At 39.1% G+C, this 16,690-nt stretch overlaps 1 protein-coding gene across 1 annotated transcript; it reads right to left on the bottom strand.

The window, feature by feature from the left end:
- Positions 1-1,105: 1,105 nt before the first annotated feature.
- Positions 1,106-14,054, bottom strand: znf512 (zinc finger protein 512). Its single transcript, XM_085372174.1, has 16 exons — positions 14,020-14,054; positions 10,802-10,934; positions 10,622-10,680; positions 10,368-10,426; positions 6,704-7,278; positions 6,400-6,489; positions 5,580-5,684; positions 5,053-5,177; positions 4,555-4,641; positions 4,356-4,454; positions 4,082-4,249; positions 3,690-3,887; positions 3,512-3,613; positions 2,804-2,866; positions 2,307-2,405; positions 1,106-1,987 (listed from the first exon to the last, which is right to left on the bottom strand). The coding sequence occupies exons 2-16, from the start codon at positions 10,899-10,901 to the stop codon at positions 1,226-1,228; spliced, it is 2,691 nt and encodes an 896-aa protein (XP_085228300.1). The 5' UTR covers positions 10,902-10,934; positions 14,020-14,054; the 3' UTR covers positions 1,106-1,225.
- Between the last annotated feature and the right edge of the window lie 2,636 nt (positions 14,055-16,690).

Below are 16,690 nucleotides of genomic sequence, written 5' to 3' on the forward strand. Positions count from 1 at the left end.
TGGACATTTTGTGCCATATATTCACTAATATCAAAAGCAAAATAAGAAAATAAATGTGTAATATGGCCTTCAAGTTCTCAAGAAATTATCAGAACATTATCAGGAACAAGAGATTCAGTTTAGGAGGGAATTTCCAGATGTGTTGGTGATACGTGGTTTCAGACTGCTCATTATATTCTGTAACTGATGGATATGAGTTGCAGTCATACAATGGACACAATTACTTGCTTAAGCTGTTTTGCACTTAATAAGAACAGTACTGATGTTTCCAGTACACTTTAGGAAATAAAGTGTTGGTTGATACAATGTTATTTTCATTTCTTTCCTTTTACATTAGATTTGCTTCAATGCTACTTATATGTCACATGTACATGCCAAAAAGTCTGTAAACTGGCAGCAGGTTTCACTTAAGAATGGCAACTAAATACAAAATTATATAAAAAAAATCTGAAATGAAAACAACATCAGACAGACAGAAGAATCCAAGCCAGTGAACAGTGATCCTGTCATTTCCAACATTACTTCACCAAGGATGGTGATCAGTCATAATTAAAAGTGATGAGTAGTATGAAGTTATACTAATCATACTCGAGAGGCACAGAATGTCTTCAGAGAGCGTGACTAGACAATTACAAGTAAACACTCCACCTGGCAGTCTCTGTTCAGGTTAACCTCTGTCAGTGCGCCCCAGGGCAGCTGTGGCTACAATGTAGCCATCACCAGTGTGTGAATGTGTGTGTGAATGGGTGGATGACTGAATGTAGTGTAAAGCGCTTTGGGGTCCATAGGGACTGAGTAAAGCGCTATACAAATACAGGCCATTTACCATTTAAATCAAAACATGAAAGACAAGAAGAGTTTTATGAAACCTTTTAAAACAATAAGACAATTAAAGTTGGTGAAAACAATCTGTTACAGATAAACACGATAAACTACATTTCTCAAGGTTATACAACGACAACCATTTCAAGACAGAAACAGCCTCTGGAAACGAGCAGTCTGAGCTTTCCACGCTCACAGCTTGAGAACATGTCTTCAAGGCATCCACCGTCACTTCCGAAAGGTGGATGCAACACATCTCCATCAGTTACAGAATTGTCTCAGCTGCCGTCTCACAGGTTTGTCTTGTGGAAAACTTATGCAGACGTTTTTCTCGCTTCACCGTTTTTCTACTTCCATTCAAATCAGCTGCAGACATTTGAAATGTGAAGGAAAGTGTGTTTTTTTAGGTCTTTTTAAATGTTTCTCTGTCGCTTTCCAGCCTCAGCGAGAGGCCCATGATGCCCGGTCGTTTCAGGCTCCACTGGTCAATCTGTCTCTGCCGCTCCTGCTGCTCGACCTCCGATTCGCTCGATGAGCTGCCGGTATTGCTGCTGCTACTGCTACTGCTGCGCCCACAACCTCCGCCTCTGCTGCTACCGCCGAAAGTGAAGCAATCCTTCTGCTTCCTATCAGCCTTCCCCCTCTCCCCTACATCTACTCCTTTTTCCTCCTTCCCTCTCCTTGTATCCTTCACCATCCCACCACTGTCCTCCTCAGGTTTGTCAGCCATTTCCATTTCGATCGGGGCCTGCTCCGGCCCCAGCACGGCTCCTCTGTGGTCCATATCGACCCACACTGGCCCCGGAGGAGGCTCCAAACTGGTGTACTGGAGCATCGGCTGTTGGGGCTGGGGGTCCACTTGTGGAGGAAGGTTCTGCCTCTCTGGATGGAGGTACTGAGTTTGGTGTTGGAGGTGATGCAGCGGCTGAAGTGGGTGCTGCAGAGGCTGGTGCTGGAGCTGGTGGTGCTGCTGCTGCTGATGATGGTGGTGATGTGAGTGTTGTTGATGGTGCTGCTGCTGATGATGATGAGGATGATGCTGCAGGTGATGATGGTGGTACTGATCAACAGTCTGCTTATCCACATTACGGACGACCTCTTTGGGCTGGTTTTTAAGGAACTTCTCAAACTTCTTGGAGGCTTTTTTGTTCGTCACAAACCAATCCTGTTGAGATACATGCAGCACGAAGGGGTGCTATTATATAACATACACTAAACTTGCATTATTTATTATTTATTGCATTATAGGCCAGAAGGGGGCAGCTCGTCTGTTTGCAAAAAGAAATCTGATTCTGCTGTTGTAAGTCTGAGACATCACTTTATTCATGACTTTAGTAAAAACTTTCCTGATGAGTTTAAACAACTACACTATGGAGCTGCTCATATCCAACCCCTGATATAGAGTATATGCATTCATGGCAATGTCATCTACATATAGTTACAAAAAAAAGGCTCAAGCCAGAAACTTGTGAACTTTTCATTACCTGTGAATGGACAGAGTTGATGTGGTATTTCACTCCACTTTCAGAGTTAAACTCTTTATTGCAGATCAGACATCTGTATTTACCGGCCTCAAAGTCGCCCTGAAATCAGATCAGGAAAAAGCAGCCTTGAAAAGATTATAAGAATTTAATGCATATAAAGTATTAACTGCGCATAGTGCACTGACTTTTATATTTCACTTAATGGTCTGAGTAACTGACTGAATAATTTTACAAATACACACATTTTCAAAATTCTGTTCAAAGCAGCTTTTACAAATTTAACACTTCATTCTTTAATTTACAGGAATCATCCCAAATGATTGAGGAGCTGACTAAAAGCACATGTAAATGCCGGTCCAGATGAAGCATTAGAAGGGTTTCATGCTAATACATTGATGAGTTTCAACTTAACTATACCTGGTGTCATTTAATGTATTGCTAATCCTAGAAAGTTTGTAGGTTTGTTATTTCCTAAACAAAGAAAAAAAGAGACAAACCCTCGTGCAGAGTCCCAGATGAGCTTTGAGTCCAGACACACTCGTGTAGGTGCAACCGCAACCCTGAGGACGACACACATTCTGTTATATTATGGGCTTTGAATACTGTGTTAACCATGTTATGGACATCTGCTCCCCTTGACATCATACACATCCACAGGGATTACTTGTACATACACTGACCTCTCTATTTGAAACTTCGGCCATGTTTACTATGAATGTTCACCAATGCAACAGTGTATATATGACATAAAATAAAATATAAAATATCTCCATATATCTCTTTAAAAACATACATTTACAAAGAGAAACATTTCAGGTTATTGAAAAAATAATAATAATAATGGATTGCATTTATATAGCACTTTTCTAGGCATCCAAAGCGCTTTACAATTCCACTATTCATTCACACTCATATTCACACACTGGAGGAGGCAGCTACAGTTGTAGCCACAGCTGCCCTGGGGCAGACTGACAGAAGCGAGACTGCCATATCGCTCCATCGGCCAACAAACACCAGTAGGCAGTAGGGTGAAGTGTCTTGCCCAAGGACACAATGACCAGGCCAGACAGAGCTGGGGATCGAACCGGCAAAGTTATGCTAATTATACTTGTTCTTGACATCTTGATCCAATTACTCAGATAAGAAAATAAATAAGTCTGCTGATTTCAATTAAACAGGTAAAAATAAGACTTGTTGTTTTCTACCTGGTTGGGGCACTGGACTTTCCTCTGCAGCTTCACCTCATTCTTCCACTTCCTCAGCACCTCCTGGCTGAAGGCAGGGAGGCCGGGTCGGGCATATTTCAACTGAAAAGAGCGTCAGGAGAAAGAAGAAATGCATTTATGTTTAGTACAAACTCAATTTTAGTGAATCTTCTCTTACCTTCTTGTCATCTGGTACCAGGTCGGACTGAAACTTCCTCTTGGGCCAGTCTTTGGGCAGTTCATTGTTGGCAATCTCAGCCAGGTGGAAGTTGGCCACCTGGGCCGAGGCTCTCTGCACCCTGCCGCTGGGCGTCCTCTCTGGATTAGCCTCCCTCTGAGCCTTCAGTGCCTCATCTTCCTCAGTCTTCTGTGGCGTCTGGATGAACCAAGAGAATAAACTTAATGGAGATGAGGCACAAAGAGTTTCACAGACACTCGAATTAAAAGGACAGGTGATAAAACAAGGCTGGCATCTTGTCTAATTGTCTATTAATTTAAATTTGAATGAAGAGTATTAACGAATTACAATTTTTATAGTATTTAGTGGCTTCGATGACATATATGACTCACAGGAGCATGCTCTGATTTCAGGTGATACTCTAGACCAGCCTTGGATTTATACGTCTTCCCACAGTGAGAGCAGTTCAGCAGCATTTTCTCCAGCTCAGACTCCTCCTTTCCACACTTCTTCATGTGATACACGTAGCCCATGATGCTGGTAAATGCAGCATTACAACCCTATAAAGAAAAAACCCCCACATTTTTTCACACCACCAGTTTAATCTTTTATCTTACTTTCATCAAATCTCCTTTCTTAAAACAGCACAATCCGTGCAAATTTTACCTCTTTGGAACATTTTAATTTGCCCAATCTCTTCAGGATTTTACGTAGCTTGTCTTTTATAGCACGATCATCCAGATCCTTGGCATCATCAGCTGAAGGCTACAAAAGCAGGAAAAGGTAGCAACAAACTCAGTAAAACCATAATAAACTAAACTAAACTAAACTAAGACTGAAAATGTTTATTTCTGAGTAGTCTTACCAAGTGGCTGTGGTCAGCCATGATGTGATACTTCATCCCTGTTGAAGACTTGAGCTGTTTCCCACAGTGTTGGCAGGTAAAAGGTTGCTACAGATAACAGAGTGACACAGTGACTTTTTCATTTGGTAAACATTTACACCAGGAAAGAACACAAGCAGATTTTATGTTATGGAAATATTAGTCAGACTAGGTTTTCCCAGTGCAAATGTAAAGCACAAACCACACTACAGACCCATTCATTTTTTTAAAACTTGATGCTTAATATGAAGAGTGTGTGAACTGGTTTCAGTGCAGAATGTGTTTCATAGAAAATCGACATCCTGGAAAAAATTATAAAAAAAAACATACAAAGCATAATTTATTTACTCCAATTATTCCAAATAATGTCATTACTAGTAATAACTAATTATTAGAGTCTTCCAGGAGAAACAGTAAAGCAGAAGGCTCCTGCTAGATGGTCCAAAACTCTAATGTCACTATTATGCATGAAGGGCTCACCAGTCGGCAGTTCTCCATGTGTTTCTTCAGCCCCTCCACAGTCTTCCTGCTCACACTTTTACACTTTGGACAGGTGACTCTTCCTTTGGCAACAATCTGGAGCTGCCAACGTTCCTCTTGGCTTCCTAGTTGATGTCAACAAATAGGCAACTTTTCCTTTTTTTTAACTTTACACGACGCACAGAGCTTCACAAAAGGAAGCAGCTTACTCCTTACCTATTTTAATAATAATAATAATATTTTGATTAAATCACAGATTATCTTCAGCACCCACTTTTAATCATTCAAATTTAATAAAAGTTTTAGCAACATCTTTTTCAATTTCTTACAATCAGTTTAAATCAAGATAAAATACCCCCCCCCCCCCCGAATCCCCTTTAAAACTCATACTTGTGTGAAGCAAGAAAAATGCAGTCAGATAAAGCCTATTGACAGTTTCAATCAAAGAAGTGCACATAAAACATAGTGTAATAAGATTACTTTCTATTAAATCACATAAATCTGTGGTAAACAGCTGCTGCTCTGACCTGGAGGATAAGTAGGAGGTTCCTTCTTAGCCGGCAGGATTGAAGGCTTCTGGTCTTCGTTCGGCTGAGCTGTTGAGGCCTGACCAGCACTGGCAGCATCTGAACCTGCAAGATTCACACTGAATGACTGGATGCAATCAAGCTTATTTTTCTTTTTATACTATTTTATCATAATTATTATTTAATAAGGTCAAATTTCCTTATTGATTAGATGCAGAGACTGCTGCCAAAGTTTGTCATCTCTCCATTAGCAGCATGTAGAATTTTATATTGAATTACTTTAGAAATAAAAGATAAAAGATACACAGATATATACAAGTATATACAATGTTTTCTTTTCAATGCATGAATGCTTGTTGGTTGTTGAATTATGATTACAGCATTCCTGCTACAGAAAGCCTGGCTCTTAGAGAAACCTCACGATAAGTTACAATGAGGGGAAAATGCTTCTCTGTAATGATTCTCTGATCAAACAGTGAAACAGTCATTGGCTATGGTGTGCCAGACGCTCTGCCAAAACAAATTAGTGGCTGATAGTACTGCTGCCAAGACTGAAAGGAAGGTGGTGTACTTGAGAAAACGGCCTCATATTGTTTTCCCATAATGGTTAGGGACAAACTGTGAAACAACTTTTCAAATTCCTGATTTATGTCTAACTATAGTTCAGATTTATAAAGTTACTTCAGTCCTAAGTATTATTAATAAGGAAATAATATTCAGTTTAAGACAAAAAAAGCAGCATGAAACAGATATGTGAGATAGAAATGTAACATATAGAGTTTTCAGTTATGCATTAAATGCAGACTCCTTGAAAACTTACAGGATTCTCTGCCCTCTGGTGGCTGTGTGAAGTTATTGGGTGCGGGGCTTGGCTCCATCTCTGGCCTCTGGACCTTTTTCATGTTCAAGTCTTAAAAATTAGACAAAATCAAAAATCATAACCTAAATGATGACATCTACTCTGCACATATATCGCCTGCACTTCTCTTATAAGCTGTCACTCGCACATGTGTTATAGGTTCTGGTTTTCGCTTGTAGCTTGCAGATATCATGAAAGAAGCTCATATTATTTTACGACATTTCACAGTGTTCAAAACAAAATCAGTCCATATGGTCATTTTTACCAGGTCTCCACACGTTCCCTCTATCCCTGTTTGTGTTGTTCCAGGCTTGATCTGGGCCTCGGCCAGTACCCCACCCTTGCTCCGGCCCTGACGAGTCCGGGTCCCTTCCTGGATCTCTGCCTCCATTCCAGGCCTGATCCTGTCCTTGATCTCTGCTAGCTGCCCAGCCCTGATCAGGACCCCGCTCCCGGCCTGTCATCCAGGACTGATCCGGCCCACACTGAGTTCTGTCCCTGCCTGGAATCCATATCTGGTCCTGACTGGAGTGTCCCCCTCTGTCTCTGCCAGAGTTCCACACCTGGTCCTGGGGTCGGTCTCTGCCTGGAGCCCAGGCGTCAGGTCCTCGCTCCCTGCTGGAGTTCCAGCTCTGATCATGAGGCTGGGACTGCTCCCCGCTAGCTTCTGGGCCTTGAGGCCAAACATCCTTCGCGACCAGTCTTGGAGGGAGCCTTGCAGTGGGCGGACCGATGGACCCTGGGTCTGACCCATTGGCCAGGCCATCTGATGACATCACAGAACAGCTGGTTGTCGAGTAATCTACTGTTCCCAGGGAAACACTCTGGAGGTCCTCATACCTAATAAAAGAAAAAAAAAACTTAAATTAAAAGTTTCTAAATGCTGATGGAGACAGGAACCTCATTTGGTCCTGAACAGATTATTTAACTGTAGTGTGGGTCAGAGGGTGTAAATAAAAGATATATAACAATATAGTGGATTTTCTGTAACCACTACATCAAAAGTACTAATGGTCATTAGAAACTACCCTGTCTGTAAACATCGAGTGTCCAGTCTCATAAAGTGCACCGTTAAACTCATACAGACATGCATGGTTCAATTCGTCCACATATCTGTTGTTGCAGTGTTGTATGCTACGTTCTGGATTTCCTGCAATACTTTGGACTCATGATAAATGAGGCAAATACACTTGTTTTCGGCTGAGAGTTGCGTACCTGGAGTCAAGTGTTTTGACCAACACATGAAACCATAACTTTACTATATATTAATAGATATTGTGAGTCTTTATTATATAGCGTGCCATGTGGAAAAACCTGTTGTAACATTTGAGAGTGAGGTCTATTTTGAGCACCTGACAGCTTGTTTTTTTCTTCTCATTTGTAAAATCTTTCGACCAGTTTGCTTCATAACCGGCACATTACAGTTTTCTACACCGTGTCAGGCTTTTCATAACCGAATCATGTCCATGACACAGAGGTAGCCCCTTATTTAAGAAAACAAATAAGAATAACTTAGATATCATTCATGTGTCTGACAGCTCATTTGCAATGATTTTCTTGTTATGATGAAATAAGTTCTTCGATTAGTTTTGGCTGGTCCTTCTGTGGTGCCTCAGTGACTACTACAAACTGTCATCTGAAGCAATGAAAAATTGCAGTAAACAGTGTGTTTTTGTAGGGAAATCGTAAGTACAGTGAATTGTCATTGGCGATATGACCCAAAAAAATCATATCTCGATATTTTTTAGCTGGATGGCGATATACGATATATATCTCGATATTTCTTTTTAAAGCCATAAAGTAAGAACAAAAAGAGAGTTCTTAGTCAAAGCTGTGTCCCAGATGTCACACAGGCACTTTTATTAACATACAGCGTAGATGTACATGAAGAAATTACTCAAAAATAAATTATCAGCATTTATTAAATAATAATGCTCCATAAATTAAAGAAAACAATGTTGTTTTTGTGCATAACAAAAAGCTCACAATTGTGCAGTCAAAATGTAAACTAAAAGACAATGAGCATAATAACAAAGACAGACAGATTTCACAGCTGCTCTGTTCCCAACTTCTACTGTGTGACTGACAGCCTGGAGTTTGAAATCCTCTTTGTAACCATGTCTCTTAACAGGTGCCATTTATGGCCCTTATACACACACAGTACGGTAATATTATGTTGAAGCAGAGTACGTATCACTCCGCGAGGCTCCTCGGTAGCCGTAATGCTCCGACAATCCATCAAGCGCTGCAGCTTCGTAGCTTACCAAAGTTGTACTAAAACATTTTTTGACAGATTGCTGAGCGCCGTGTAGCACATAAAATCGGTTCGCGGTCAATAAGCACAACCAGAATTCATACATAAGGCGCACTGTCGATTTTTGAGAAAATGAAAGGATTTATGTCGGTAGCGCTGTTAGCTCGTTAGCGCAGTTAGCTCGTTAGCGCGGTTAGCTCGCTAACACATTGACGCCGTCCAGCCCCACGCACGGGGCGATCTGCGGTAAATCGTTAACGGAGATTTGCCGTGTTCATCTTGTCATTGCCTGCAGGTGAAGCTATGGGGGAGGAGGGGGAGTTGTGTTCAGTGAAAGAGAGGCGAGGCCGAGTAATGTTGCGTAGAGACAAAAGTGGACGAAAGAGAGGCGAACTTGCGGCTGCACAAGTATAATTATAACGTAACATAGACTATATCGATATAAACAATATTGTCACATCTTATATCTCGTATGAAAATATATCGATATTTTTAAAAAACTCGATATATCGCCCAGCCCTATGTTTTTGCAACAACACAAAATAAATGAAGAGTACAACATGAAACAATATACGTGTTAATGTCACGATTTTGTCATATCGCACAGCCCTAGTGGCTACATCCAATCTGATCCCCCTTCAGGCCATTATAAAGAATACAGGTGCAAGCAACTTCACCTTTTGCGTCAATATTTAGGTTCATCTTTTATATACAGTTGCTATACTGCACAATATGAACAGAATGCAGGTAAATAAATGAACTATTTGTTTATTAATATAATACAAACATATATGCTTTTGAGCAGCACTTAAAAAAGCACTTTGCACATAAATTCTGTAGCAAATTGAATTAAATTAATTAATTAAACAAAGTTTAAACAGCCAAAACCAAGAAGGAGCACAACAGTGGAGCCGGGTTTTATGATTCTTTTAGATCTAATCTTATTTCATTTTCATTAATCACTCATTAATGATGGGTGTTCCCATTTGTTTAGTTTTTCAGTGCAAAGAAAAATTAAAGACCCAGGTCATTTTTTGTCTTTCTTTTTTCTCTCTTTTATCATTTCCCATTTTATACTCACATATCCTCTCACACCCTTCGCTTCCTGAGCTTGTGTATTTCCTCCTGCCAGAGTGATTACTTGCTCTTTAATCTGCCACCTTTATCTTGCGTCCTTCCTTCACTGTGTCTGCCACTCTCTATGTACCAGACTCTGTCCTTTCACTTCTTGCTGTAAGATGTTTTTCACTCTGTTTATTCTGTGTAACAAATTTTTTTTTCAAAGCAAAGACTTCCTTTTTTGTTCTTGAACTTCCTTGCCCTGTGCTTTGCTTTTGAAGCCTTAAATTAACACCATATTCAAAACTGAATGATCCATAGCTCATTCTACCTGAACCTATACCAGCCATTTGGTTAATATCTGCATGTGGATAAGCAGCAAGTGCAAACGCTGAATTTCCTCATCTCATTAGGAAGTCTATCCTAACTGTACCTTTTATCATGTAGGAAATCTAAACAAAAGAATTCTGTATGCAGATTTTTAAAAGGCATTGCACTTATCAACAATGATGTATTTTACTGAAACCTGTGTACTTGTTTAGATATGATATCTGTTTACTGTGAATGACTTATATAAGAGTACAATGTATAATCACCAGGTTAACCAGCCTCTTACCTTTTCCTACTGTAAGTTCTCTTCATCTTTACTCCGTCTTCAGTTTGGGACTCATCCTCCTAAAACAGTCGATGAAAAAACTGTGAAGCAGAGATCCAGCTGTGCGCATGAAGCTAACTGATTTTTTATTACCACACTTGAAAATGGAAACACAGTCACAGCGTTCATGCTAGCAGGACTGCCTGCTCCTTACATACACTATCTCAGAAACAATAAAAAATGTAGGTTTTTACATTATAGATGTATATTCTTACCTCTGAGTACCCAACTGTATTTACTTCACAGGCTCTTTCTGGCATTCGCTGGACAGCAGCTTTAAAAGTGAAATTGTATTAAAAAAGACACAATTAAAAAGATGAAATTACCAAGTTTTACCAGTGTAAATGGCCACAGTGATGGATGCACGCTGCTGTGTGATGTGTTTTTTTTTTTACCTGGACATTGCACTCCACTTTTTGAAAGTGAGTGAACAGGCTTCCTCTTTCTTGGCATATACAAAGGTGACATATCCCCTCCGATGTGGCCGGGGTCCATACTAGGAGGGCCAACTCTGCTCAGAAATCACCACTGACAGCATAGAAAAAAACAGAACATCTAATAAAACAGAAAACAGATACCTCTACCAAAATAGCACACGTTATTGAAATACCTTAATTTGGATATATTGTATTTGTTTCAGGATGGGATTACATGCTGGCTTTCTAATTACATCAAAAGTAATTACACAGCCTTAAACTGATTGGAGAACTGTAATGGATCACTGACCTTATTAATTACATGATCAAATATTTACAGAGCCCTACTTATTAAATGACCTCAGCTTGTTACATATAAAGTAGGTTGGGTTGGTCAACCAAGTACATCTGTTGGCTCATTTAACCATTTCACCATTAACTAGCTACACCCCACCCTTTCCATTTTGTGATCCCCTACAGTTATGGGCAGCTTTCTGTTGTGATGTCTTCAGTATCATTTAGCTGTAGACTCTCTACTGGCTACCACAGCTGACAACAGTAGTTTTTGCTCTGTTTTGGAGATCTGCTGTGAGTTGGATGATCTATCTAAGGAGATGAAAAACTGCCCCGTGTGCCGTCGCAACATGCAGACTGTGGAATCCGAGTCCATCTGTGAGACCACAAACTCATCAGACAGGCAGCTAATTAAATTATTTTGCTAGGGTTATTAGACCATTTGCAGAAAGCACCAAATAAAATGTGTAATTCAACAACTAATTTAAGAATATATATTTAAAAGATATGCAGTTAGTGGGAATGCATTAAGTGGAAACTCTAAATTGCTCATAGGTGTGAATGTGAGTTCAAATGGTTGTCTGTGGCTATGTGTTAGCCCTGTGAAAGACTGGTGACCTGTCCAGGGTGTACCCTGCCCCTCGCCCTAGGCCCTCCAACCCCCCTTTTAGAAATTCTCAGAAACTCAGATGTTTTAAATTTGGCCAGAGTTGCTCAAATATAAACAAATTTGATGATGTGCTTGAATTTGTAGTTCTGTATTTACAAACATCCATCCATCTTCATCCGCTGCGGATGAATTATTTACAAACATCTGGAATTATATTAACAAATCCTCCAATACCAATAACATCTGTGAGCTATTGCAGACATATTGTGGATCAATAACATATAAAAACATTACTATGCTGGCACGAGGTCATCCTGGGTTTATTACCAAGCTGTGATAAATGACACTGCTCAAAGAATTAAGGGAACGCTGGATCATCACAGTTTAATACAAACACATTTTAACTTCAGGGATATTAATGTGTCCAGTTAAGAAGCATAAATCATTTCACCTGGTTTGGTGCAAATGAAAGTGTCAGCAGGTGCAGCGGAGAGGCAACGAGACAATTCCCCAAAAAGGCAAGACCAATGCTCTCTTTTTATCCCTGCTGACTGATTTTTCTCTAGTTCTGCTTTTGTTAGAGTGTAAAAGGATTCACACTGGTCTAACTGGACACACTGATATCCTGAAGCTTCAGTGACTCTATTATATTGTTATGATCGAGTATTTCCTTAACTATCCTCAGCAGCGTAATCTAGAATTTAACAAAAATGAAAACAAACGGGCACGGGGTTAGAATCATTTAATTTTTCTTTCCATCCAGCTTCTGCTATTTAACCAATTCAAGGTAGCGGAGGCAGGAGCTTATCACTTATTCAGCTGCAAGAGGCGGGATACACCCTGGATAGGTTGCCAGTGTTTCATGGCTAACACAAAAAAACAGACAATCACTCACACCTGAGGCCAGTTCAGAATCACCAGTTAACCTAACATGCATTATAAGTGTGATAGAAAGGCAGAGCACCCAGAGAGGCAAACTCCACACAGAAATACCCGACAGTGGATTCAAACCTTTCTGTTGTGAGGCAACAGAACTAACCACTGAACCACTGTGCTGCCTTATTTTTATTTAATTTTCTCGTTTAAGTAAGTTTTCTTTAGTTTCCAAAGAGGGTTTGCTTAGATTAGTGTTAAAAATGTTTCGTTTTAATTTAATTTGTTACTTTCAGTGCTCCATTTAATGTTTTTGCAATTCGGTTTTTAGGAAGTGAAGATCAAATATCACAACAAAAGTACCTTCTGCATGTAGCTCACTCAGATCCAGCATGTCCTGCACATTTTTTACTTTACTTTAGCTTTATGTTCTTTTTTCCTCCCAAATTCTAATTTTAATCTCTTTTTTAGATTAACTAAAACATTTGTGCGCCTAGTTTATAATAATCTTTTAAACAAATACCTGCATTTGTTTAAAATGCAGGTTGACTTGAGACGAGTGTTGTTGTGATTTGGCCCAATATAAATAAAATTGAATTAAACTAAAAAAGCTGATTACAGTTATTATAATTAACTGAATCAAAGAGATCATACGTTATGTTTAAGACATTCATTCAAAACTAAGTCTCCTTTTTCTTAAAAATTTGTCTAGTAAACAAAACAAATATTTGCTGACATGAACTTAATAAGTCTTGCATAAGCAGCCATGCATATCAGCCTATTTACTCCCTTTAGGGTTCGTTTAGCCAAATATTTACTCTCCTAGCCCCTTTCAATCATGCACTCTTTATATTTTTAACACTAAAATTCACACTTAGTATTGAATTATTATTTTAAATGCACACTGAAGTGATTACATTAATCATAATTATGCAGAGGAGACTTTTTTTTAAAAGAACCTGATGAATCTGGCTTCAGCACCCGTTGTGTTTACAGTGCATGTGTTCATCCTGAATGTTATTTGTATAGTGCTTAAATATTTATGTGTCACGTTTGAGGACACTGGATGCCAGAAACTGTGATATGAAATAAAGCCAGAAAACTGTTAAAACGTCAAGTGTGTGATGTTTTTCTCGGTCCAGTAAACCTCTGAGACCAGCCATTCCCGGACTGAGCCAAAAAGACTTGCAGCCACCACCATCATTGTCTGTGTGGATAAGGAAAAAACTCAAAAATTGGCTTTTTCACGACGACGGGCAGAAAAAAACATCCGAAAGCTGAAACTGAAGGAGAACTGGTGGTAGAAAGGTTTCAAGCTCCCCTCCCTCTAAGCAGAGGTACTATAACCTGTCCTGTCTGCCTTTCATTGTTTCTTAGCGGAGGAAGAAATGCAAGAGAGAGAGAGAGAGAGAGCGCCTACCGTCCTACAGCTCACTCCCTCTGCAAGGACGGCTAGCCTCCATGTCTTCGGGCCTGGCCTCCTCTGTCGCCTTTCCCCCGGCAGTGTTACCACCAGGAAGGCTAACATCAAGGAAGGCCCGGGGTTCAAAAACACAGACCCTGGGATAACAGCTAAGCTGTGGCAGCATCTAAATATGAATCAGTGCGCACGTACGCCGGCATAATTCACCACAGTGTGTTCGTATGTTCTTCAGCGGAACGCCCTCCTGGTGGAGAGAACAAATAAGACCCGCATCTGCCGCTGCCTTCAGGGGCCGTGGGAAACACCGCAATTTCAGCGCTTCAGCTGTGGAATCTGAATCAATAGTACGCCTCGGAATAATACAAAGCCGTTACCACATAGTCTCTGATTATGAACCTGTTATCAAGTGGAAAAGCACTTAGTAAATGGTTTTTAAAATGTTGCATGAAGAATTGGGAGTAATGTTCCAAACTGAAAAATGGAGAGAAGGAGACCACTGATACTTTTTTCTCTTCCTAATTCGTAGAACTCCCCTCCTCCGCATTATTACTTTTTACTTGTATAATATGGCACTTTTGAAGGATTGATTGAATGTTCAAATTGATTCTACTAAATTGAACACTGAAATTCTGTGACATGTTCCTCTTATTTAAGTTTATTAAATTGAATATTTTTGATTAATTTTAACTAAGCACCTAACATTAGGTAAGCAACTCTTGAAAGTGTAACTCCATTAGCTTTTTGTGACTCACAAGATGATTCGATTTCAATTAAAATAACAATAATAATAATAGGTTTAAATCAGGTAGCTTACTTAAAAACTTTACATTTTTACTTGTTATTTTCTGGCAACGTAATAGCCATTTCGTTCATATCCAAGGTTTTGATTATTGTTTCGAAAAATTGTTGGACTAGGAAACTGTAATTGAAATTAAATTGTCACTATTTGCTTAGCCCTACTAGTAACTTCAGTCAAGTTTTTTTTCTGTCATTGTTACATAGTTTTTTTTTGTTTGTTTTTTTTCATTTTACCTCTTCAGACCCTGTGTCTTCATGTAGGCACATTACATTTTAGCTTTACTTCAACTTATACTTCATTCTGCTCATTAGTATTTTATACTTAATTTATTGTTTTGTTGCAAAATAAACCAATAATTCCTATATGAGGAATTAAAAAGTAATGACTCTCCTAAAATGAAGCTTATATATTGCACACATTGCCAGACTGAGAAAATCTCTGTTTAGCTTATTTTTTCCACACTTGCACACACTTACAAATAAAGTTATTTACCACTGAACCATTAATAAATAAATACATTTATTAATCAGCTTATAATCCAGTTAAGAAATGTAAGGTAAGTATGAGGAGAACCAACATTTTATCACTGCCACATTAGAGTTAGACTGTGGACAGCATTATAATATGAAATAAATGTGTCACTGTTAAACATGCAGACTTTAGTAGTCGGGGGGTTAATAATAGCCACATTAATTGATATAGACTGAAGCAAGGGACACGTTTTAATTGATGATGATCTAAAGCTATATGAAATAAACCAAATGACATGTTATCATTCTGATCTATTGCATACACAATCAGAAAAACTTTCAGTAAGTACACAACAATCATTCAACAGAGGCCCATTTCTACAGTAACTGAAATCACCTCATTGCCAATACAGCCTTACTCTTAAACCACAATTTGATCCAGTTTTAAAGAGTAAACCCCATCATCTGTTATTGATGCAGAATTTCAGTGTCACGCTACAGACTAAATATTCTCATTTTGGCATTACAACTCAGCATTAATAAAATAGCTATTCATTCAAACTGCTTCAGTACCTACTTAAAGGTAGCAATTTGAAGGAATTTGTAACACCTAATCCACTCAGAGATGAGATCTGGTTTTTAATATTTTACTGTCACGGTTTAGCTCCAATTAAATCCTTCCAAGATGACAATGCCTGGACATAGGAGTTAAAAATTATATTAATTTTGGACTGATGTAATGGAAAGTGCTCTCCACTGCCATCAAAGCACCAAATAAAGGATAATCTTCTAAATGAGTGGGGCTGGAATCCTCCATTACAATTTAGAAGACTTGGGGAATCATGACAATGTTCACCAGATGGGACCCAGACACATTACTGAGACACTTTATTGTTTTTATTATTATTTTGTCACTAGTACAATTCTTTTTGTTTGTTTTTTGTTTGTTTTATTTATTTATTTTATGATGGCTGAAGAATTTACCTTCAGTTTCAAAAATTGGATCCTTAAAGTTAAAACTACTTTCAAGTCTTATTTTTATTTGATAAAATTACAGTGGCTTGCAAAAGTATTCGTCCCCCTTGAACTTTCCCACATTTTGTCACATTACAGCCACAATGACTCAATTTTATTTGAGTTTCACGTGAAAGACCAACACAAAGTGGTGTACACCTGAGAAGTGGAACGAATATCATACATGATTCCAAACATTTTTCACAAATAAATAACTGCAAAGTGGGGTGTGTGTAATTATTCAGCCCCCTTTGGTCCGAGTGCAGTCAGTTGCCCATAGACATTGCCTGATGAGTGCTAATGACTAAATAGAGTGCACATGTGTGTAATCTAATGTCAGTACAAATACAGCTGCTCTGTGACGGCCTCACAGGTTGTCCAAAGA

This window comes from Diplotaxodon limnothrissa, linkage group LG15 (genome assembly GCF_057381915.1).
Source record: "Diplotaxodon limnothrissa isolate DT_005_m linkage group LG15, D_limnothrissa_male_GT1.1, whole genome shotgun sequence".
Lineage (NCBI taxonomy): Eukaryota > Metazoa > Chordata > Actinopteri > Cichliformes > Cichlidae > Diplotaxodon > Diplotaxodon limnothrissa.

Bases quoted from the DNA above. Each gene is read 5' to 3' on its own strand.
- znf512 (XM_085372174.1), bottom strand. From the start codon at position 10,901: ATGGACCCCGGCCACATCGGAGGGGATATGTCACCTTTGTATATGCCA. The intron at 10,681-10,801 runs GTAAAAAAAAAA...TCACTTTTAAAG, and splicing joins AAGTGGAGTGCAATGTCCAG to CTGCTGTCCAGCGAATGCCA. The intron at 7,279-10,367 runs GTAAGAGGCTGG...TTCTTTTATTAG, and splicing joins AGAACTTACAGTAGGAAAAG to GTATGAGGACCTCCAGAGTG.